The sequence below is a fragment of the Onychostoma macrolepis genome, chromosome 24 (assembly GCF_012432095.1).
Source record: "Onychostoma macrolepis isolate SWU-2019 chromosome 24, ASM1243209v1, whole genome shotgun sequence".
NCBI lineage: Eukaryota > Metazoa > Chordata > Actinopteri > Cypriniformes > Cyprinidae > Onychostoma > Onychostoma macrolepis.
In genome coordinates, this window is record NC_081178.1 from 20893269 (window position 1) to 20919436 (window position 26168).

At 34.9% G+C, this 26168-nt stretch overlaps 1 protein-coding gene across 3 annotated transcripts in view; it reads left to right on the top strand.

Moving 5' to 3' along the window:
- dpp6a (dipeptidyl-peptidase 6a) overlaps positions 1-26168 on the top strand; it is a 316212-nt gene that overhangs the window by 261144 nt on the left and 28900 nt on the right. For all 3 annotated transcript variants that reach the window (XM_058765855.1, XM_058765854.1, XM_058765856.1), the window contains 6 exons: positions 1339-1391; positions 2024-2105; positions 11343-11463; positions 23253-23407; positions 23489-23586; positions 25757-25880. In XM_058765855.1, coding sequence (XP_058621838.1) covers positions 1339-1391; positions 2024-2105; positions 11343-11463; positions 23253-23407; positions 23489-23586; positions 25757-25880 — 633 coding nt within the window. The remainder of the gene's footprint in view (positions 1-1338; positions 1392-2023; positions 2106-11342; positions 11464-23252; positions 23408-23488; positions 23587-25756; positions 25881-26168) is intronic.

The following is a 26168-nucleotide window of genomic DNA, read 5'->3' on the forward strand; positions in this document are numbered from 1 at the left end:
CAGCACACGTGTCAAGCTCATGTCAGCTGTGAGCATATGCTGCGGTCAGCCCTCTGGCTCATGGACAGCTGTTGACACTGTCCTCAGAGTGATTCAACAGCGCTCCTGCCTTCTTCAGCAACGATGGATTAGGATTTTATAAAATGAGTTCGTTATGCCTCTGAAATCTGATTGTACGTGTTATATTTGAAGCACACCTGTGACGACACATTAGTTGAATTGTATATTAATGAACTAAGATGCAGCTTTATTTATTCACACACACACACACACACACACACACAAATAAATAAAGTTTTACTTTATATAAAAAAAATAAAGTTTTGCTAAATTAAATTATTGGTATGTCATGTGTAACCATCATGTAAAAAGTAATAATCATTATTTATGAATTAATCCTTATTTTAAATACTGTATGTAAATAACCAGATGAATACTACATTTTTTTTATAAAATAAATATTTGTAAATAAAATAATTTCAAAAACATTAATTTATTACAAATTACTGTGAACTATTAATTACAATATTTATGGGGGGTGTATCATAACTTAAACTAATGTTGTAATGTCAAAAAAATATATATATTTTAATACATTTATATATAGAAATAATAATAAACACTTTCTCTGTGTTGATCATCTCCTCTAGTTTGCTTCCTAATCTACTTGTCTAATAAACATGCCATTGCATATTACAAATATTGTTGGCTCTTTGACAAATTGATATAGCTTCTCTTTTGGAAGTCACTTTGAATGTAAAATAATCTGCTAAGTTTCATTTTATTTATTTGATTATTTATTTATTTATTAGAGAGAACACATGGTCATTAAGTCTGAATCACATAGTTTTTTTTTTAATCAGTTAATAGATCCACATTTTAGAATTAAATGAAATTCAGACCTAATGATTTGAATACTTCACTCTATTATCTTTATTTATTTATTTAAGTTTCTGAATCAAATTTTTATTTTAATTTGTGCCAGTGAGGAGGAAAAATAGGAAAATAGTACTTGTATTACTGTCTACAGAATGTGTTTTTTTTTTTTTTTTTTTTGTGATTATGCCAAATGTATTATTTATTAAACATTGGTGTCTTTTACATTTTGCTTTTGTTTTAAAAATCCAAAAAGCCATTTGAGGTGGTGTGTTACTGTGATTTTACCATGGTAAAAAATCTGTCTTCTTCGCACAGTGGCTAAACTCTGCTATGTCACTGTAATATATAGCCCCTCAAACGTTATTGCTAATAAAGATTTTTGGTGCTTGTAGTGGCAGTAACTACTGTACTTCCACAATTTAATTTCTCTCTCTGTCTCTGTGTTGTTCAAACTCTCAGGTTTACGAGCACTCCTTCACTGCGGACTACATCATTTGCAGTCTGGAAACTCCGTAAGTCGCTGAGGTCGTATAACAGTCACATTAGTTTACAAAGTCCATTTGTCATTATAAACCAAGGAAACATCGATGCAGCATTTCACTGCTCACGTCACGTGTCAAAGCCATTCAGAGAACTGAATCTTTCCATACTGCTATCCTGTGGTCCTACCAATGAATTCCCAGCCTGTCTGTCCTGTGATTAGCACAGAGACGTACAGCTCGTGTCACCTGTAATTTTTGGGCCTGCAGTGCACAGCGCTATTGTACATGGCGGCAGAATAAAGCATCTATATTTATGAGCTCTGTCAGACGGAACAGATGCTGACACAGCACTGGGCCGCTGCCCGACCGGATTTAACAGTGCACTGGGATATACTATCACTGTTAGATTTCCTGCTGCAGGAATTCCCTCATGGAGCTTTATTCGCCGTGCTGTTGTGTTGGGCTGTGTAGTACACCGTGATGGAATCGATATCTGTTGGCACACGCTCCACTGCACCACATAGAGGAAGTGTTAGCCCTCTGAAGACATGAATGTTTGACTGATTGCCTGTCTGTCTGTCTGGGTCTGGATGGTCAACTAGTCTACTTGTCATGCAGTGTCCAAGTAGTTGGTTAGTAATGGCTTTGCTTCTCTTTTACAGGGAAACGTGGATCCTGAACCCTCCAGAAGTGCGAAACGCTCATCTCCAGTATGCAGGATGGGGACCGCGAGGCCAGCAGCTGGTAAAGACGACATTTCCCACACTGTAAACAACAAATTTGCAGTAAAAAACTGGAAGCAGTGGGAAAAAAAATACAGTAGGAACATTTTAGGTTTTACGGATTGAACTACATTTACAGTATATTTTATTAGCTTATATAGTGTAATGTTAATATACCAACCTACCAAAGCACAACAATTTGTTTTGTACCTTTATAATACACTGATAATCACCAAAATACACACGTGGTAATAAGAAAACCAGGTAACACTTTATTTTAAGGACTATACTATAGGACTGTCACTAACGATTATTTTGGTAATCAAGTAATCGGTCGATTATTTTGCCGATTAATCGAGAAATTGGATAATTTTTTATGTGATAAAAAATATACCTAAGCAAACAATAGACTTTTAAATGACTTAAAATACATATAATAGCAATGAGGCAATAGTTTAAATAAAATATCAAAAGCAAGTAATCATATGGTTTTATTGTACAATAAAACAATATAATCATAACTTATGGACATTATGTATTATATCAAATGCCTGCAGAGGGCGCCAACAGCCTGACGATTGTTTTTACATTTTACAGCGCGATCTAACGTGTGTTTAATATTGACTAAACAACATTTAAATCAAATGTCCACTTAATCTATAATATTTGATAGAAATGCTACAGCCACTGTAATTTCTTGAACAAGAACATGTGGACATCAAAACATGCAAACTCAAAGTGAGGGTTTAAACTTTTATTTTGAAGTCGCGATGAACAGTTAGAGTATTTAGAAAGATAGTGATGTATTTTCATCTGTTAATGTAGGTTTATAAATGATTTACCTTATAAATATGATAGAATGGTGCACATTGTCCCCAGATTAATGTTATAAGCAACTCAGACTCAGATGGAGTTAGAGACAGTGCCATGCATGTAAATTATAACTGTTTGTGTGGAGCAGCATTTACTGTGAACGGAGCCACTATTTTTTCTCGGTACAGTTCACACACACACACACACACACACACACACACACACTCAATTGATGATTGGCAAGAAAAGGTAGAATGATAGACATGATTAATGTACCAATTACAACATAGAATCATCATTTTCATGGGACACAGTTAAAGGGGAAGCTAATATTACAGTAGATTATGGACTTGCCAAGCAACAAAACAAGTGGGTACACCTAGGGTATAGGCAAATATTGATCCTGAGAAATTGTAATACACAAACAGCCCTGAGCAAATATGGTGCATATGTGTGTATGGCCCCGACTACACCACTGAGCAGTAGGGATGCCAAAAGTACTCATATTTTAGTACCAAGTAAGTACAAAAAAATAATATAAAATATCAGTAGTACAAGTGCCAATTCAATTTGATGCGTGACTGACAGGCAGCTGCAGGTGAGCGCTCACATGTGTATTTGTATGTGTGCTCTGTAAAAATTACCTCACGGTAATGCACCTGCACTTGTAAACTGTCAGATGCATTTCTTTGCTAATTTCTCGTCTTGGCAAGGTATTGGTGTAAACACACTCAGTTTGTCTTCAGTGAATGTAAACATGCGGTATGAAAACAAATCAGTTTTGTGTCAAAATATCAGATCGGTACACTGTATAAATGCAGCCTGATAGACCTACTGCTGCCTGTTATGGTGTGAATATAATAATCAAACAACAATATTGACCAAAAAGAGAAAATCACTCACTGCTCTGCATGTATTTCATGTTCGACTGTTTATTTGAATAATTATTTGTTTGCTTCATCAATAAATACTTGAAGGCTTCATGCCGTGGTTTTAATTACTTTTTTTTAATTAGTTTTTTTTTTTTTTTTTTTAAGTCTGTGTGATATAGCTAAAATAGTTTTTTTTTGTTTGTTTGTTTGTTTGTTTGTTTGTTTTTTTGAGTAATTAGAGAAACCACCATTTCAACCAAACAGTTACTGCCAAGTGGATTAAACATGTTTAATCTTTAAAGAACTAAAGCATCTAGTTAAAATTATCAGTGAATGTTTTCTACAATGTTTTTCACAAAAATCAAGGAAAAACGATATCTAGTCATTTTAATTTGCGTGCACAATTAGAACAACACACAAAAATTCACAGAAATATTTACCATCATATACACAAGCACTCAAAAATTTGGGACAGGTAAGAAGTTTTAAGGATTTTTTAAAATAAATGTATTATGTTGACCAAGGTTGTCACAGAAAAAACATAATTGTGAAATATTATTACAATTTCAAGTAACTGTTATCGATTTGAACACATTTTAAAATATAATTTATTCCTGTTATGAATAAATTATGTCATGTCATGAGCTTGATTTTTAGCATCGTTCTATTTTACAATGATTTTAGAAATCATTATAAAATGCTGATTGTCTTTACTGTCACTTACTCTCATCCTTGATGAATATATATATTTTTTTTTACTGACTTCAAACATTTGAGCAGTAGTGTATTTGTACTAAAATATTTTAATACAAATTGAAAAAAAAAAAAAAGAAAATCACACATTGAAAAATGATACATTAAAACAATCAAAACTAATTTATGTAATTGGATCTACTAATTCTACAATTTACAAAATAAATAAAGATCATGAATAATGCCACAGTTTAGGAAATATCCTGACCAAATAAAAGCAATCATCACAGTTTTCACAGTTTATGACCCAACTTTAAATGCTTAGAATATCGTTGTGGTATTGAAATTGATACTGAGTACTGTGAAATTGCTCTGATATTAGTATCAACTATTGAAATCTTGGTATTGTGACAACCCCAATCTGCAGCCACTTTAACCACTTTAGATCCCTGAAAAGATGCACAAATAAAAAAATCAAAATCCAATTGCAGATGTGAATTTTGCGACTCTACCTCCTCCTCCTCCTCTCTCCTTCTCTTCCTGAAAATAATTTCAGTGGTTTATGGCACAGGCACACAAAAGACTCCGGCTGAATTTATGATTTAAGAAAGCTCACCAGCGCGACTCATCTCAGAGACTTTATGAGTGTGTGTGATATTAAATAATTAGGACATCCTGTCGATCAGGACACATCCTGTCATGTCATGTGTCCTAGATGTGTGCATGCCAAACATGGTATTACACATCTCGACATTCACATTAAATGTACGCAGCATAAAACTCTCCTCTCAGATATAAGAATTTCAGCTTTTTTCAAGTACAGACGAGCTGTCAGTTCAGAACACCTTGAACTGAAATGAATTCAGAATAATTCAGCTCATCGTATATGCATGGGCTTTACTGCTTTATTGGCCTGGCAGAAGAATATTTCAGGATTTCCTCAGATGTTTGTTCTGGTTTTTATAGTCAATATCTGACAGCCATTTCTCGCCATTTGACGGAGAAACTATTCATGGAGGAAATACAGTAGAAATGTATTTGAATCACAGATATTTGTGGAAATTGCTTTTATAATATTCACACCGCATCCCTGTTATTATTTTTTAAAGTTGAGACTTTTACACTCGCATACTGCTCCACTTTAGGATTTTGAAAACAGCATTAAAACCTGTTGTGTATTTCTAGCTGTCATTAAATGCGTACATGTTTAAGCCGTATGAATGAGCAGTGCTTGTGTAGCTTGACCTCCTCCGTATGCTGTAACTACACCATCTGGCCCTGAAAAAGCTTCTTTTTTTATTGACAGCCATTAAAGTTTAGCCATGTATCTTGGTCCTGTGTCATCTGCAGAACTGCCATTGGGATAGATCATGTTTTTCATCTCACTTTAATTCATTAAAACATCAAAATTGTCAAATTTATTTTTCAAAACAAAAAGAATAGATAAAAGTCTTAAATGCCATTTGAAGATGTTTCTTTTAAGGGGTTGTTGTCAAACAGTGCTGTTCCCCAAAAGTACACATTAGCACTTGAAAAGAGTACTTATTACAGAAATAGAATACTTTAAAATAATATACTTAAGTGCAAACTGAATGTAATGTTTTTGAACACAATTTAGATGAACATGTATTATAGTTTAAATGTATATTAATTGCAATTAAGCCTATATGACCTTTAGAGTTTTTTGTTGTTGTTGTTTACCCATATAAATGGGATTTAAATAAATATTTATATTTAATTTCATTATTGCTTTTATTGACTTTGAAATATGGATAAAGTAAACTAAAATGGACTTCAATGTAATTTCTATTCATAAAAAGTAATGTATTTAAATATATTTGTAATTACACATTTGTAATGATGAAGTTGCAATTTTGTACATATAAAATATATTAACTTTAAATGTAATATTTAATAATACCTTCCTGTTAAACTTGCAAAACAAGAACTTGTGCTGTAGCAATATAAGTAAAAATAAGTGTACTACTTTGAAGCACAACAAAGATTATTAAAACACAATGATTTAAAAAGTGCACGTTATTAAAAGAAGCAGTCATGAAATGTATTCTCTTTAGTTACATTAAGTTGCCCTTTATTTTATTAATATTACATTATCTGCAAGTACAGGTTTGTTTATATAAAGTACACTAAAAGTACACATTCAATACAATTAAGCACACTTTTTTTTCTCGCAAAGTTCAATCTGTCAGTCGGTTTTGTCTTTCATTAGTTGTGTATGAAAGTCAATAATCAGTTGTTGGTATTTGGTTTTAAAGTATGTTTAATTTTTTTTTAAATGCCTTAAATTTTGTTCCCTTAAGCAGATACTCTGATTTTTCTTTATTTACTGTTCCTCAGCCATGGCTGAAGAAATCAGTGTGTGTGTCACCCAGTGCGCTGTGAAGTGGCTGCGGTGTGTTTAAGAGAGATTACAAATCAATGCTTCTCCTAAGCCAGTCCACTGTCAATAGTCTTTCTGATATGTTATCGACACACCTCACATTCAGTGCAGAGCATAAGCTCCAAGAAAAACATCGCATAACAACAGCATCAAGATGTTCATGATGAAATTGGACCATAAGGACTATATGTTTCCCTTGATTTGAAAGGGGTCAGCTTGCAACAGTATATATATATAAAAAAGAAAGAAAGAAGATTCATAACATTTAAACATTTTATAGAGCCCTTTCTACAGCCAACGGTGGGTTTACAAGCACAACCACACATACTGATGGCAGTGGAATATATTTAGTATTGACTAGCTGGTCCAGGGGCCAGATTCCCTGGCCAGTCCAGCTATCTTCTTGTTTCAGATTACTTCATGAAGTTAGTTCGTGCCATTGGGCGGTCTATGGCAGCCCTGGTGGCAGCGGAGAAGCATCTGTGGTTGACCTGTCCGACATCAGAGAGAAGAGCAGGGTCTTCCTCCTGGACGCCCCACTTGCGCTTCAGGCGAGCGCGAGTGGCGGCGTTCTGTTTTTGTGCTTACCTGTACGAGGAGCTAGTACGCAGCTGGGGCTGCTCCCGTCCAGCAGCCACCTGAGCTGAAGAGCAGCGAGGCAGGAAGCGCTGAAACGCCGCCGCTTGTTTACGGGCCTCCTGGTACCTGTCGACGACGGTATCAACGGCATCGCCCGAACAGGCCAGAAGGCGCAGTGCAAGCACTGGACGCATACGTCCACAGAGCTGCCATGTGGAGAAGGGCGGACCAATTGCTAGTATTCTACGGTCCCCCTAAAAGGGGTCTGCCTGCTACAAAGCAGACCCTCAGTCGGTGGATTGTGGATGCCATTAGCATTGCATGAGTCCTTGCAGCTCCCCTCGCTGATGGGAGTCAAAGCTCATTCTACTAGGAGTGTGGCGGCCTCTAAGGCCTTTCTCGCAGATGTCCCAATACAGGACATCTGCAACGCTGCAGGATGGTCTACTCCCCTGACCTTTGTCAGATTTTATGGCCTTGCCATTCCAGGCTCTTCCGTTCTCTTGCCCTAGATGTGCTCCGCAGGGATACACACTGGACAGGGACTTGGAAGCCTGGTGGCATGGGCATCTCGTTCCTCTAGCGTTTTCGGACGCAGCTCGAGTTCCTGAAGAGGAACGTCTCTAGGTTACGTATGTAACCCTAGTTCCTCGAGGGAACGAGACGCTGCGTCTTGAGGCCACACTTCCGGCATCCCTGCCCTCGCTTGTTTCATTCCTAGAAGCTGACGCCGGTTTCACCGCACATGCTTTTATACCAGCTGGTCATGACATCACCCTGTCCGTGACATCTCGCCCATCCATTCGATAGATTACACTTGTATTGTTTTCAAACGGTAACCTAGAGACGTTTTTTGAAAGAACACATGCTTGCCAATAATATTGTACATATATTATTATAATTTAAAAGAACTGTTTTATATTTTAAAATATCTTAAAATGTAATTTATTTAGGTGGTGACAAAGCTAAATTTAGTGTCACACGATCCTTCAGAAATCATTCTAATATGCTGATTGATGCTCAATTATTAATAACTGTTATTATTATTATTATTATCAATGTTGAAATTTTTTTTGGGTTTCTTAATATTTTCAGAATTCTTTGATAAATAGAAATTTCAAAAGAGCACCAGAAATGGAAATTGTTTCTAACATTAGAAATGTATTTACGGTCACTTTTGATCAGTTTATATTGAAATGATTTCTGAAGGATCATGTGACCCTGAATAATTGCTGCTAAAAAATCACCTTTGCTATTACAGGAATAAATCATGGTCACACTTTAGTTTGGGGGCAAATTCTCACTATTAATTAACTATTAACTATGTCTTTTGCCTCAATAAACTCATAATTTGCTGTGTATTAATAGTTAATAAGGTAATTGTTGATTTTAGGTATGGGGTAGGATTAATTGATCTAAAAAATGAGCGTGCACAATAATGTATGAAGAATTGCAGAGTTATTACTAGCCAATATACTAGTAATATGCATGTTAATAATAAGCAACTAGTTAATAGAAAAAATTGATCCCTATACTAAAGTGTTGGCTAAATTACATTTTAATATATTCCAAAAAAAAAAAAACTATTTTAAAAAGTTATTTTAAATTGTAGTAATGTTTCACAATATTACTGTTTTTACTGTGTTTTTAGTCAAATAAATAAGAGACTTCTTTCAGAAACATTATTGTCCAACATATTTATGTCATTAAGGGAATAAATTAATTAATTGACAGCAGTACTGGAACCACCAACTGTTATTTTACCTGCAATGTTGGCAAATAACTCTAAATATGTAATGAAGTTACACCAGGAAGTGCAACAAAAAATGAGCTTTAATTACAGTATTCAATGAAGGTCAAAGTAAATGAGAAGCAATGGGGGGGAAAATACAATACTGCAATCACAGACATTCCTATCTGAGAAAATAGATTTCTCAGAGGGCTGCTGGGTTAGTTGAAAAACATTGGGCAATTCACGCTTTAATTTTTACAGAGGTTGTGCAAGCAAAACACCTACATGTTTGATTCAGGCAAGGTTAGTATGTCTGAAAGCCAAATTTACCTGACCCCTTTAGGGAAAACCGATCCTGTTCGAAATTTAAAGAGATATACATCTATCAATCAATCGAAGTAAAAACTATAGTAAAATGAGCTTTCATCCAGATCATTATCTATTTATTCAGATTTTTCAGCAATTTTAATTTGGTGAATTAAATATCTTACACATATTTGAAAGTGTTCTTTTTCATTTCTGAGTGCAGAGGTTATTTTATGGTGCTACAGAAATCGTTTTATAAATAAAGCCACCAGGTGAATGTTTAGAAGTGATCTTGGCTTGGATACTGACACTCACTTCAGCAAAAAAAAAAAAAAAAAACGGTGTAAAGGCCAGAGTTACTGTAAATGAAACGACGTCTTTGAATCTGTATGAGCTCTCTCAGCCAAACTGTCCTTGACGTACTAAGAACACATACAATACCTTTCAGAACTGACAACCTACCCAGTCCTAAACAAATAAATAAATTAAATAAACACCATTCATTAAAACTAAAATGCAAAAATGACTCAAAAAACTTTCTGACAGACATAAATCAGAAACTTGACTTGCCAATTCAAGGTGAAAGCAAGATACATATGATTAATCCTAAAAAGCTAAAGAACTCACGTTTAAATGTGTAAAGGTTAACCAAACCTTGTGCTGTTTTTGTGTAGCAGCTGCTGCCTTTAGATCCTTGTGAAGAATCTTGATGTTAATTAACCAAAGGGTTCAAAGTTCATTTTAAACAAGATGTCTGATTATTTGTGTCTGACCTCAACTGAATCACCCAAAATGTAAAAAAATTGGCTGAAAATTTACAGGCTATCCAAGATATAGAGCTTGTTTCTTTATCGTAACAGATTTGGAAAAATGTAGTACTACATCACTTGCTCACCAATGGATCATCTGCAGTGAATGGGTGCCGTCAGAATGAGAGACTAAACAGCTGACAAAAACATCACAATAAAACACAAGTAATCTACACGACTCCAGTTCATCTGTGAATGTCTTCAAAAATTACATGTTCGTAATAAACAAACTCATCATAAAGGTGTTTTTAAATTTCAGACAAACTCTATAGCCATAATAATGCTTTCTCAGGTGAAAAAGTTGTCTCGTCTGAATCAGGAGAGAGATATGCACAGATCAAATACTGTTTATAAGCGAAAACAGTCCAAATCATTTCTAAACCAATATATCAGTGGATTTTGATGTGAGAGGACAACCGGGGGTTGACGTTTTCGATATATGAAGTGTTATTATATATTATGGACTTGTATTTTGGCCAGAAGCATCAGTTTAATGTTAATGGTGGACTTGTTTCTTATAAACATGCAGCTTTTTGCTTCACAAGACACTGAAGTTGTTTGGATTAATTGTTGTGATTGTTTGTGATCAGCTGTTTGGACTCTCATTCTGACGGCACCCATTCACTGCAGAGGATCTATTGGTGAGCAAGCAATGCTAAATTTCTCCAAATCTGTTCAGATGAAGAAAAAAATACTCATCTATATCTCTGAAACAAATTTTCAATTTTGGGTGAACTATTGCTTTAACAACTATATTTGACACAATAGAAACTCTGGACCAAAGAACTGTTATACCTGCAAATGGGCATTTCTTAAAGCCACAGCAGCAAAATCCCTGAATGTTTCTAAGGGTCGGAGAGAGGGTGAAAACAAAAACAACTTACTAATATTATAAATGGACCTCAGGGTGACAAATTGTGATAATAAAAACTGTATGATATGACTCCTTTAAAGTTCTCCATGCACACTGGAAATGTCATCCCCAGTAAACCCCTCCTGGCCTATCCATCAGATTTTGATTGCAGCGTGTTTGTGTTTCTATCCATTTCTCTAGATTTTTATATTTGAGAATAACATCTACTATCGAGCCACTGTGGAGAACAGATCCATCCGTCTTGTTTCCACTGGGAAGGAGGGTGTGATATTCAACGGCCTGAGTGACTGGCTCTATGAAGGTATGAAAGATTTGTATAAAAACATGGACATTTGTTTTAATGCCTTGCAAATTTAAACGAGGTTTTGTCAGGACAAGGATTGGCCAGAAAAATCTTTGTCTTTATCAAGACCTGAGAGCTAAGGTGAACATTCAACAAATCAAAAGCAAACATGCATCTTTAAAGAGTACAATGTACTGTAATCTACATGAAACAAGTTGTGTCTGATGTAGAAGAGGCAGATTTTGATGGTGATATATATTGTTAAGAGGCAGATATGATGGTGATAGATTCTGTGCATTGTGTGCAAGTATCAAAGCAAGAAAAATCAATATCCCTGCATCTCCCAGAATGCACCACTGCCTTTGACAAGACTCAGTGGTTGTGGATTTTAGCTTAGTGTGCTGCGAGTCTCTCATTTAAACTTTAATCTGGGCTCGCATTGAGGAGACTGACCCTTGCCATGAGTTTATGAGGCGCCGAAGGTCTCGAAATTGACACTTATTATTTATTGAAGGGGATGAATGTATTAAAGAGAGCAGAGACTCATCCTGACCTATTTCTGATGCTCCTGATCTCAGTCTCTTTGCTTCGGTTTTCAGTATGTATGATTTATCATTCTATTAGTCATCCACCATATTTGCATTCTTTTTGTTTGTTTGTTTTTTACATATTGATTGGGGTAGTTTTGTATACTACCCCACTTTATATTAGGTGGCCTTAACTACTATGTACTTACATCAAAAAATAAGTACAATGTACTTATTGTGTTCATACTGTACTGCAAAACACTTTTGCTGCTATTGAGGTGGGATACAGGTGAAGTTAGGGACAGGTTTGGTGGTCTGGGTAGGTTTAAGGGTGGGTTAAGGTGTAAGGGATGGGTCAACAGTGTAATTATAAATGTAATTACAGAAATTAATTACAGATGTAATTACATATAGGTATTTTAAAAATATAAGTACAATGTAAAAACATGTATGTACACAATAAGTGCATTGTACCAAATGATTAGTTCAAATGTAAGTACATAGTAGTTAAGGCCACCTACTATAAAGTGGGACCCAGTTAATATATTAAATGCAATTAGCTGAACTTACAGTGCCTTTTTTAGTTATTTAAAGCTGCAGTCCATAACTTTTTTGGGTTAAAAATGATCCGAAATCAATATCCGCGCTGGAGCCATGCCGGAACACGGATCACAACCCCGCGCACGGAAGATAATTCCGCACAGAGCTGCAATTCCAGGTTTTCAGACAGAGATGGCAACAAAGAGGCAAAACTTACGGACTGCAGCTTTAAGTAGGACTTCAGTACAACTTTGTATGTCATTTCATAATTACTTATTGTCTTTGAAATTTGGTTAAAGTGTACTGCTGAATGTATGGATATGCATTTATGCTAAACTGAAATATTTGAATGTATTTTCTTCTGAAACCTGCATGCGATGTATTTTAATACATTTGTAATTACATATTTGTAAAGATGAAGTTGCAATTTAGTACATTTAAAGTATTTTAACATATATTAACTTTAAAGTAATTATACATGCTTTAGTAGGTTAGTTGGTTAGTGAACACATCAAAGCTCATCAAAAGTAATTAAAAAATGATGTGTGTGTGTGTATGTGTATATATATATATATATATATATATATATACTGTATATATACAGTGTATATATATATATATATATAACAATTTCAAAATTGTTACTTTGAAAAACTTCAAAAAATCTAAAAGTTGCTTAATATATTCAGGTATTCCGGTTTACTCAGCCAATTTATGAAAACTTGAATATACGAAATAGCCTTAACTGGATTTTTCTGATGCAGTAAGTTTGCATACTTTTTTCAAGTAAAGTTAACAAATCATCCACAGGGAATGAGCATTATATACATTATTTCTGATAAAAATTCACTATTCCACCTTTCTTTATTGTAGCTGCTAATAATCTATGAACACTTCTTAATGTATAGCGAGTTCTTGCTGACATGCATTTTTGGCCATGAACAAGTGTTTCATTCTTGTAATAGAGTATCACAGTAAGCTTGGAGTGAGACAGAGCAATGTCCTGCCAAATCAGGGGACACTCAACACTCCAGAGGCTGTAATACAGAAACTTCCTATCTAGATTCTGGACTTAAGATTTGAATAAATGAAAATACCATGGTTATTAAAAAGATAGGATAGGAGACTAAGTCAGTTTCTGTAATACAGCCCCAGGACTCCAAATCTCAGAACTCTTTTTCCAGTCCGTGCTGCCCACATTGGGTTCCAACCTGTTGGTTCGAGTTGGTACATGTGCCCCATGGAGCCTCTCTGAACTGTCCTTGACTTCCTGTCCATGGGTTTTAAGGTCAGTCATTGTTCATGTGAATGGCTCACAGCCGTCGAGTTCACCCGCAAATCCTCTGAATGATTAATGAATCGTCAAGCTTTGTGCAGTCTGAGGCTGTTGAATACAAATCCAGAGTCTGTTCTGTCTTTGGAAGAGAACAGGTGGCCATGCATTCATTGACGATGGAGTTTATGCCTGCTGGACCCTACTGGATATGGAGTCCCCTGATGTGCTTAGGGAAAGGTTAATGTATGTTAATTCAGATTACCCATGCCAACCAAAAAAGGCTAAAACAACTGATATCCATCATTACAAGAGCAGTTTAATTCCTCCAGCTGTATAGAGTTGCATTAAAGTCGAACGATCCATAACGTTCATTTACTTAATGTGATTTGAAAGTAGCTGAAAGTTATTATGAGGAAAGTGTTCTAATCAACTTCACCCCTACACATTCTCCTCTCTGTAATTTGGAGATCAAGAATGTAGATTGTTGCATTGTTGTGAATATGTTTTCTTAGAGTAGTTCATCACTTTGCCGAGAGGATATTAATTACCTCAATCAGTCTGCATAATCAATCCTGAGTTTTAATTACCCCTGGATAATCAGTGAACCGCATGTAGTTCTTGCTGTGGCAGACCACGTCTGCTCTAATGAAGATCATGAAATGAACCCTGCAAGAAGCTCGCAGTAAGGCGCAGACTTGCGACTTTCGCTTCTGCATGTTCGCAAGATCGTAGGATGTCCCGTTTGCCATTTTATGATTCAGAAAGTTGCTAACAAATTACTGCTGTCCTTTTTGCCCAACCTGCAGCAGTGTGGACTTCATAGCAGCAATTAAAGTGTAAAGAAGCCTGATTTTTGTTTTATTTTAAACTATAAAAAATACTAAAACAAAAACATTTTGGAGCCTATTTGAATATTTAGTTCTAAAGTTATTTGCAATCAAACATTTTGCTGTTTGAGACACTCCACTAGAACTATTTTTCAAGAATCCAGTTATGAGGCTGGTGGAGTTTTTATTTTTAATCGGATTTTAAAATTAAAAGATTAATAAATCAAATGCTGAATAATATGACTTGTTCTTGGTATTTTAAATGTCCTGTATTTCTATTGTACGTTTTTGCAGCTAGTGTATGACACTGTGGTGGTTGACCACATTAAATGAAAACAATTAAGACAAAACTATCTAATTTTCTGTTTGTATTTATAATCTTTTATATAATTGTATTTATAATTTAAGGAAAAATGCAGTCTCTAATATGCTCACTAAGTATACAGTGAACCTCCTAATTTTTTCAGTTTATGAACTTGAGTGTTTAGAAGATTTAGCTCCTTAATATTTATCTTATTGGAGAATTGTTCAGATATCGATCAGAAACATGTAAAATGTATAGGTGGGCTTAGGGTTACTTTTTCATAATGGTGTAATTTTAATGGAACGATTCACCAAAAAAAAAGAAAATTTACAAGATGTAGATGAGTTTGTTTTGTCATTGGAACAGATTTGGAGAAATTTTGTAATACATCACTTGCTCACCAGTGGATCCTCTGTAGTGAATGGGTGCCGTCAGAATAGTCCAAACAGCTGATAAAAACATCCCAATAATCCACAAGTAATTCACACCACTCCAGTCCATCAATTAATGTCTTGTGAAGTGAAAGCTGTGTATTTGTAAGAAACAAATCCATCAAGGCATTTTCATTTTAAACCATTGTTCCTGGCCATGAGGCATAATAACGCTTCATCCAGTGATGTCCTCTCACATAAAACTCCACCGACATATTTGTTTAGGACTGTTTTCACTTGTAAACAGTGCTTGATCTGTGCATATTCCTCTCTTGATGCAGATAAGACAACTGGAGAAAGTAATGGATAGAAGACTTGTAGCTACAAACAACAGTTTAAAGTTAAAAATGACTTAATGTAGTTGTTTCATTCAAACAACTTTTCACTTCACACTTTGATTGATGGACTGGAGTGTTGTGGATTACTGTGATGTTTTATCAGCTGTTTGGACTCTCATTCTGACGGCACCCATTCACTGCAAATGATCCAATGGTAAGCAAAGCTAAGTTTCTCCAAATCTGTTCAGATAAAGAAACAAACTACATCTTGCATAGCTTGAGGGTGAGTACATTTTTAGCAAATTTTCATTTTTGGGTGAACTTTTCCTTTAAGCGCTAAATCTGGCAGAACCTCCAGCACTCCAGACAGATTTTGAAACGTTTATGACAGACCTCCCTACACCTTACAGCGGTATGCTGCTGCCCAGCATTTCTTGCCTTTCATTTGCATTAAGTTCAGCAGTTTCCGATGTTTTGACTCTCTCACAACTTGATTTGCACTACTGTCAATCCCACAATCCCTCCTACAAGCCTGCCATTCAGCTCCCATAGAGAATTCACTGAAAATGCTGTTCATTCTGTGACAGTGAACATGTATGTTAAGAAAGCCAAACTTCACCAGCCACATTAATGTTTTCGCTCTCAGTACTCGTTGCAGTTGGCTAGTTTTGGTTGGAACAGTCTGTGATGCTTGTTGAAATGAAGCAATTTTTTATTAAAGATTAATTGACTTTAATATCATCTCTCTTTTGTCATCTGACTTGCATCCCATTATTCAGTAATCTCAGAGGCTGGTTTTGAGAACACACGATCATATGCGGACGGCTTCTTGTTTTTCTGATAACTGGATATCATTAATCTGATTAAAGTGTGTGTTCTGTTTGTGTGCAGTCATATCCTGAGGTGTCATTACATCTCTTACTAAGGCTCTCTACTGCCCCCTGCTGAAGCGAGCTACTGAACTTACCTACATTTGTTATAAAGAGATATATTTAAAGGGCTTTTTTCCTTTTAAATATACACCACTGTTTGTTGGTTTGAAAGAAATGTGTGGTTTTATTCAGGAAGGATGCATTGAATTGATCAAAAGTGACAGTAAAGACATTTGTAATGTTGCAGAAGTTTTAAACTTACTTTCTGTTCATCAAGGAATCTTAAAATGAAAAAAAAAAAAAGCATCACAGCTGTTTTCAACATTAATAATGAAAACGTTTCTCGAGCAGCAAATCAGTATATAAAATGATTTCAGAAAGGACCATGTGATGCTAAAAACTGGAATAGTAGCTGCTTTGCCATCAAATTTAAATATAAATTCAAATAATAAACATTCATTTTTTAATAACCGTAATAATAGTTCAAATTATTAGTGTTTTACTGTATTGATCAAACTGTTTTTTTTTTTTTTTTTATTATTACCGGTATATTATATTTATTTTATTTATTTATTGATCAAATAAATGCAGCTTTGGTGAACATAGTCTTCTTAAAAAATTAAAATAAAATAATAATAGTAAATATATATCAACGCTAAACTTTACAATTGTACAGTACAAGTATCAGATTATATTTATTTCTTACAGCATGAATCACATTAAATATACACTAAACACTAAATATAATACTAAATATTACCATTGATAAAACTATAAAACACTTTAATTTACCCTAATGATTAACAGCAGCATTTAACTAAATATTTAGTTGCAAAATTTATTAAAATCAGTGATTTGCCATGCTATGTACTAATCCTAAAAAAAGTGGCTTGTTACTGGAAAATGTGCACTAATATGAAAACAGTTCTCCTGTCATGGTGCCAAAAAAATTAATAAAAATGTAGCAATGGTAGTAGCATTGCAACTTTGATTTAGTCACTCCTTTCACTGCTGCAAACAGACCTGTTAGAGAAGTGTACCGTCTCTGTGTCATACAGAGTGTAAAACAGTCCTTTAGATTAGCTGCTAATGAGGCCTCTGTATCACAGGAGAGAATAATCAGTTTTAGCAGTCCTCAAAAATGACTAGCCCTCTTTCAACACCCTCCAATTTGCAGCTGGGAGATATACTATACTCATATTCTGCACACCTCCCAAAAGAAGTGTTAATTAATGCTGTTCTTGAGTTAAAATTGAACAGTGTGCTCTCATGAGTTTGGCACTATAGGGATGGTCAGGACGGTCGACTAGTCGTCTGGTTCACAGCGTAATTTCTCCTGTCTGACCGCAGCAGCAGGAGCGCTTTGAGTTTTTTCACTGGCAGCGTTTCTGAAGTGTGACACAGCTGGAGCTCTACAAAAATAATATCGACATCGGTTATTTCCTTTGATAACGACCATACATTATAGAATGGTCTTTATGAAATCTTCTTAAGGAGGACCACCACGTTTTCACTGAAATGGTAATTCATTAATATAAGGAACAGAAGCTAATCCTCAAATGCCTAAATTTTCTGAGTAATTATACAAAAATAATTTTATTTTAAGAATTTGGTATTAATATTAAAAAAATATATTTTTTGTTCATTGAAATAAAGAAAAACTTAGCTTGCCTTGTCAACTAAGTGAAATACAATAAGTTAAGGTAGTAAATAACTAAAACTAAAACTGATATAAAAATAAGTAAAATATTTAGAGCTAAATATAATTAAAAACTATAAAGTTTACTCAAACTTGAAATAAATTAAAATTGGAATCTGGTTATTATTGGTAAATTATTTAACAGCCTACAAGTTTGGATTTTGCAGAATGCAAGTTAAATATTTATTTATGAAAGAACTCTGTTTCTTTTTTAAACCAGAAATGCTGCACTAGTAGCGTTTGAAATGACAAATGGCTTTAGTTGAGTGATTGTGCTCGCATGCACTAGTGGAGCCGATCAGACCTCCACAGGCCTTCACCCTCATTGAATTATCTTCTCAATGAACTCCAGCTAATTAAGTTGCTAATGGTTTGTTAGAAGCCTGTTATTACCCTGATGAATCCAATGAAGGTGATGAACAACGCAAAAGTCATGTTTGTTAGGGCTTTTTTGAATTTAAATGAGAATCTTGGAAATGCGCTGCTTACAGACATAGAAAGACGTGTGCTGACGTGTGGAACGTGAACAATGGGCCTGTTTGATTGATCTCTCATTGGTGCAGTATGATCAATATAAAGCAGAAATCAGCAGACTCTAAAGAGGACATATGTACTCTATTTGTAGATTGTCTGTATATTTAACTGTGTGTCCAGGGAAAAGGGCAAGACAACAGCTTTTGCAATCTAATGTGTTGTTTATTGTCTACATACACCATATACATCTTCCTGAGAAATATTCACGCCCAGAGAGGAAAGAAAAGTGAATTGGTGTATTATGAATAAGTGAATATTTAAGCAAATATTGAGTAAAAATGTACTTTTGTGTTGAAAATTTTGTCACATTGTATTTTAAGATCCTATTCTCGCTATTAACAAACCATTAACTGCGACTTTGCCTCAATAAACTACTAATTATTAATGGTTAGAAAGGTAGTTGTTAAGTTTAGGTATTGGTAGGATTAGGGATGTAGAATATGGTCATGCAGAATATGTTAAGCACTCGTAAACAGCAAATATGTTATTAATAGGCATGCTAATGAGCAACTAGTTAATAGTGACAATTGGTCCCTATACTAAAGTGTTACCAATAATAAACTTTCCTGTGGGGTGGTAGGAAAGTTACTCCCATATCTCGCAATTTTGAGTTAACATTTTCCAATTCTGACTTTTTTTTGATCATAATTGTACAATTTTATAACAGTTCTGACATAATTTCTTGTGATTACGAGTAGATATATTATAGTTAACTCACAATTGTCAGAACTGTGTTTTATAAACTTGCAGTTCTAAGAAAGTTCATAAACTTGCAATTAAAAAAAATATATATAAATTTGAGATGTTCTAAGAAGTGCAAGAACACAGAAGACTTCAGAACTCAGAAGTGCATATAAACTCGTAATTGTGAGAAATAAAGTCAGAACTATTATAAACTCACAATTCTTAAAAAGTCCAAATTGTGAGATGAAAACTTGCATTTTTGAGAAAAATAATCGGAATAGTGAGATGTTAACTCAAAATATTTAGATATAAGCACACAATTCTGAGAAGATGGTTCGAATTGCGAGATGTAAATTAGCAATTTTGAGAAAAATAGTCAGAATGGCAGGATGCAATTCAAAATTGCAAGAAATAAATTTGCAATTGTAAGAAATACCATCAGAATTCTAGGTAACACTTTAGTTTACGGACCAATTCTCACTATTAGCATGCCTCTTATTAACATATTGGCTGTTTATTAGTTCTTATAAAACACATATTCTGCATGACCACGTTCTACATCCTTAATCCTAAACAATAACAACTACCTTACTAACTATTAATTAGCAGCAAATTAGGAGTTTATTGAGGCAAAGTCATAGTTAATGGTTTGTTAATAACAAGAATTTGACCTTAAAATTAATTGTGACTGAATTCTTGCAATTCTGAGAAAGAAAAAAAAAAGCAAGAATCGCAAGAAATAAAGTCAAAATGTGTCACTGCATTCACATTCACTGCAATGCTAAAACGTTTACCGGGTTTAGTAGTTGATGTTGTTGTTGTTGTTTTGGATAATGGGAGGAAAATGGATAATGGAAATGCTGGGTTTAAACAGTAAAGTTTTATGGCCTAAACTATCAGCTCATTTCCCCCCTATTCCACAGCTGTGTCCTCTGATTAAAGAAGGACAAGTGTGAGAGGACTGTGTGTGTGCTAGACACGGCTTTACTGTCCTCCAACTCTCAAAACGCACACTCCTGTTTCATCCGTCATTCAGCTCTGTCATTAAACCTCCCTGTGTGAGCAATCAACAGCCCAACAAGCTTCCTGGCTCACTACTGAGAGTGTGAGTGTGTGTTTGGCAGAAGAAAGGGCACAGAGAGACACGGAAAACAGCAATGAGAGAGAGATGTGTTTGCAGGGTTTCTGACATCTTACACCTAATGAGAGCCATTTTTGCTGTTTTGTTCAGAGATGTCTGCGGCAGGCTTGCTTTGGTTCATCCACGGGTCAGCATCTCTGTAATGATCAGATTCATTGAAAAGCTCCCATGATAGTCACAAGCATTTTCTCTAAAATATCCACATCATGCTCTCTAGGCATTAAAATACGTTATTGAAACTCTTAGCTGCTGATGCGAGTATTGTCCTCAATGGCATTAAGGAGCTAGTTCAACCAAAAAATGTGAATCAAAATGTTTTCCAAGGTATTGCATATGGACCTGTTACTCGAAATGCACAGGACTGTGGAATGTCATTGGCAGTGAAGGATACATCTATGCTGCATTCTGACTCAGGGACAATATGGCTAGCTCACTCAAACATGTGAATCAAAATGTTTTCAAAGCTATATGGACCCATAATAGGATTGTGGGATACCATTGGCAGTGAAGTATACTGTACGTCTAGATGTTAACCAAATGCAGGCATCTCTTTCAGCAAGATGTTAAGCAAACATGGAAGCCTTCTTACTGACTGAAAAGTGGTCACAATTCTCGACATTAACAAACCATTAACTATGATTTTGTCTCAGTAAACTCCTAATTAATAGTTAGTAAGGTAGTTGTTAATTTAGATATTGGGAAGGATTAGGGATGTAGATTATGGCACATATGCAGAATATGTGCTTAAGTACTAATAAACAGACAATATGTTAATAACAGGCATGCTAATAAGCAGCTAGTTAATAGTGAGAATTGGTCCCTATACTAAAGTGTCAAAAGTCAACCTTTTTAAGGCTTTGAAGCCAACATTCAAAAATGAAACTTGCAATATTAAAACAAATGTAATATTTCCCAAATGTCTGCTACAAAAAAAAAAAAGTAGTTTGAAAATACACAACTTAAATATATAGTCTATATAAATTAATGTCAATTAGAAAAAGTGCTGCATGTTAACACTAATAGAAAATGCCTTTTTAATTTGTACATGGTGTAATTGTGCATGAATTTGTGAAAATGAGGTTTACTTCAGATTCAAAATCATTTGCATCAAAACACACACTCATTTCAGGTTAACATTTTTATTATTCATTTTCTTTCAGATTGGCAAACATGTAGAAAACAGTGCTTTTCACAACTGCAAATTCAAAATGATCAATTGCAGTATATATTAATATAAGATACATTATTTTATATTAATTTGTGTTAATCAATAAACACTACTAGGCTCTGTAAGATTTTATAATATTTTTGAAGGAAGTTTTATGCTCACAAAGGCTGCATTTATTTGATCAAAAAAGAACAGTAATATTGTGAAATATAGTTTCAAAATAAGTGTCTTGTGTTTTGACATTATTATTACTACAATTTTAAATAACTGTTTTCTATTTCAATATATTTTAAAATGTTATTTATTCCTATGATGCAAAGCTGAGATTTTAGCATCATTACCCCAGTCTTCAGTGTCACATGATCCTTCAGAAATCATTCTATGCTGATTTGCTGCTCAAGAAAAAAATATAATTATTATTATTAAAAAAAAAAAAATATATATATATATATATATATATATATATATATATATATATACATAATTACAATGTTGAACTATTTTTGTTACTTTTTATTTTTTCTGGATTCTTTGAATTTAAAGTTCAAAAGAACAGCATTTATTTGAAATAGAGTCTAACATAATAATGTCTTTATGAATTTAATGCAAACTTGCTACACTGTAAAAAGTGATAAATTGACTTAACTTAAAAAAAATTAGGAAACCCGTTGCCTTAAAATTATTAAGTAAATAATAATAAAAAAAAAAACTTGACAATTCACTTAACTTACTTTTTTAATTATAATTACTTAAAATTTTTAAGGCAATGGGTTTCCTCAATTTTTTTTAAGTTAAGTCAACTTAACATTTTTTACAGTGTAGATAAAAGTTTACATTTTGATAAAAAAAATAAATAAAATCTTACTGACCACAAACTGTATATATTACCATAACATATTCATATTAACTCAAAAAAAAAGTTGAAAACAAAAATGGAAATATATAAATATTGTCTAACAACTATTAATAACTGCCAAAATCCTCGGATGTCAACATAAGCTCTCTGAGCACATTCTTTCACTCACTCTCTCTGTGATGAAGTGAGCAGAACTCTGCTGAACATGCGACTTCCTGTCCATTTGAGCACAGGAAGAGGGGTCAGACCCTATTTCCGCAGCTTTTGGTAGCATCCAGAAATGGCTTTTTTTCCCCCTGAGATTGTAGAAGAGAAGGGGCACTTGATGGAGAGGGCCGGCACTCACTCTCGTTGGCCCCGCTGAGATTACAGTCCGCCCCGTGATTTATGGGCCAGAACCTTCCCCGCTGCCTCTGTGTGAGCGAAGCAAGGATTCATACAGAAACAGGTGGTTACGGAGAAATGCTCTTAACTGCGGCCAGGTGCATCGGCTGTATCCGAATGAAGATGGGAAATCTGAGTGTGTGTGTGTGTGTGTGGATGTAGCTGGAATGAGACCTGAGAGACCCTGTGTTATGGATGATTACTTTTTACTATTCCTGCAATTATTCGAGTGATTGAACCGCTGTGAAATATGACTGAGAGAAACTCTTGAATCTTTCTCGCACAGCGGAGATCTTTAAGTCCCACATCGCACACTGGTGGTCTCCGGATGGGGCCAGGCTTGCGTATGCGACCATCAATGACACGCTGGTGCCCAAAATGGAGATCCCCATGTTCACCGGCTCCGTCTACCCTACAGCAAGACAATACCATTACCCCAAGGTAAAGATTAAGCACGGCCGTAAACATGAGGATATAGTGCTGAAGATGAAAATATGTTATGCTTGAACGTTTTTCTACCAGGCAGGAGAGGAAAACCCCATCATCTCTCTTTATGTGGTGAATCTCAATGGCCCTCTGCACACTGTTGAGATGAGAAGACCGGAGGACCAAAGAATAGGGTGGGCTGACTGTACTAGTGTTATTTATTTATTTTTGTTGTCAGCCATTTTTAATTTAGTCTTAGTCTTTTCAATTAGTCTTAGTCTTAATCCTGTGTCAAATGTACTTTTTTGTTAGTCAACCTTGTCCTGTTTTTGTTCAGTCAAGTTTTAATTGACTAAGGGCCAGATTTACTAAAGAGGGCAAATTAGCGCTGGAGCGAAATTCCAGAAAATTCTGCAGGTGATTTACATACAGTGCGCACAGATGTAGCCAGATCTTTTCCATAATGACCAGCGCAATCTACCAAGAGCAGCGCAAATTAGCGCCTGCTTTAAGACATGCTTTTTTGGGTGTTAAATAATGACGCAAATACCAGTAATTTGACAAGTTCAAATGTTAGTAAATCGCGTTGCGTGATTCATTTTAATACTCTCCTCTCATAAATTTTGCGTCTGAAAGGGAAACTCCTACAAATGCATAATCAATAAGGTCAGGCACAAAAATAACTATATCCACACCTTTTCAGCGCATATTCTTCACTGCATGTTTTTAGTAAATCCTGACAGTACTACAGTAAGACGGTTTGCACTGGCGCAAGCTGTTAATAAATCTGGCCCTAAATGGCTGAGCATTTTTGTCTTGTTTTAGTAAATGAAAACTTAGTCACATTTACATTATGCTGTATAATGGTTAAACTGATAAAAAATTATAATGGCGATGATTTTTGTCATTTGAGGAATTTATTTTTACATTCAGGGATTGCACTTTCACCAATAAACACAAATCAATAGAATGTCAACTCATACATATGGTTTCCTTCCGTAATAAAGAGCATATCTGGCAACTGCACACATCAGAGCTCGTGTAGTAGAGGCTTGTACAGCAGTCTCTCCTTTCTTTTGACGAAAATAAGAGATTTTGGTATAGTTTTTATTTTTTTAAATACATTTTAGTCTTGTCTTTTATTGCCAACGATATTGCATGTTGATATATTCACAGTTATTGTTCATTGACCTTATTGTCATATTGTAATTGTCTCTTTTAAGTCATGGGGAGAAAGCTTGTCAATGAACATTTTTTTGTCAGTTTTCGTCAACTTCGGCCCTGTCCCAAATGGAACACCTCATGTGCACTTGTGGTGTTACAGACTTACGATGGCCGCCGCGTGTGTGTGTCCGTTAAGTCCATGTCCCAGTCGTCATTCAAGCTATGCGCCCTTGATCCGCACCCGCACTGGGGCGAGCTCCGCAGCAAACTTCTACCCGACTGTCAAAGCGGCATTACGACACAAAAGTGCGGACTCAGAGAAAGACTGCGAGGGTTTAGGGTGCGATTTGGGACAGGGCCAAAATTAACACTAATCTGTACTCTCATTTACACCTTAAATTAATAGGTTTATTATGTGGAAATCAGTTTACATCTGGTTATATGTGGTAAATAACTGAAAAAACTGAGATGTGTGGAAAAATTATATTTCAGTGCTTTGCGTCCAAGAAACTTTGCATTCAGTGGCAAATTTTTTGTGATGAAAATAATGAGATGGGAAGAGAAAAAGTATTTCAGTGCTTTCACAGGGCAATGCAATCATTTTGCAAGAGAACACAAAAAAAAAAAAAAAAACTTGCAAGCAATTAAAAAAAAAAAAAAAAAAAAAAATTTAATCACCATATCCTCTTAGGGGCAGTGATTTTTTTGTTGTGGCTGAGAACCGATAAATGGATGATAAATTAATTTTAGTAATTTTCTAGATATTCTTTTAGAGATTTGCTGAAAATTAAGTATATAATAAACAATTTATTATTATTATTATTATTTTAATAAAAAATCATTTATTTATAATAATTGATACATATTATTAAGTTGTGATTTTAAAACATAAGTTGCAAGGTACAACAAAGGTAATTTGAATTTCGAAATTGAAGTAGACTAGAGTGTACAGCTGAGTATCCAATATCACCCGATATGACAAAAAATATCAGCATGTAACCTGTATGGTACTGATATATTATGCATCCCTACTTGAACTTATTATTTAATCTGCCAGAAAATGTAATAAAAATATACCTAATTTGTCGGATGGGCATTTAAAGTCTTTGAAGACATTTTAAAGATTCAGTCCATACCTAGTGACTGGATATAGTGATTCTGCCAGAAGACATTTCTGCTAATTTCTTATCTATATTACAGCGAGTACTATGTGACGATGGTGAAGTGGGCCACAAGCACGAAACTGGCTGTGAACTGGTTGAACCGAGCCCAGAATATCTCCATCCTGACCCTCTGTGTGGCCACAACGGGTGTCTGCACCAAGGTATGCCTGGATTTCAGAAGTATATTCCAAAGTACACTGTAAAGGGCATTTCACACTTCACAAGACAGGTGAAAATGTGCGGTACAATGAAGCGACGGTTTCCCAGCATAGGTTTATAATTTTCCTTTTTTAAAACCAACGACATGCATTCACACGAACAGTGTTTTAATCGATGGAGGTTGCCAGGTTACAGTATTGTTGATTGCTTACTCGACTGTGGTGTTACTGTTTTGTTTTGTTAAAAACAGCCCAACCCTCTAAAATGCACGTTCCTTTAAAAATAATTAG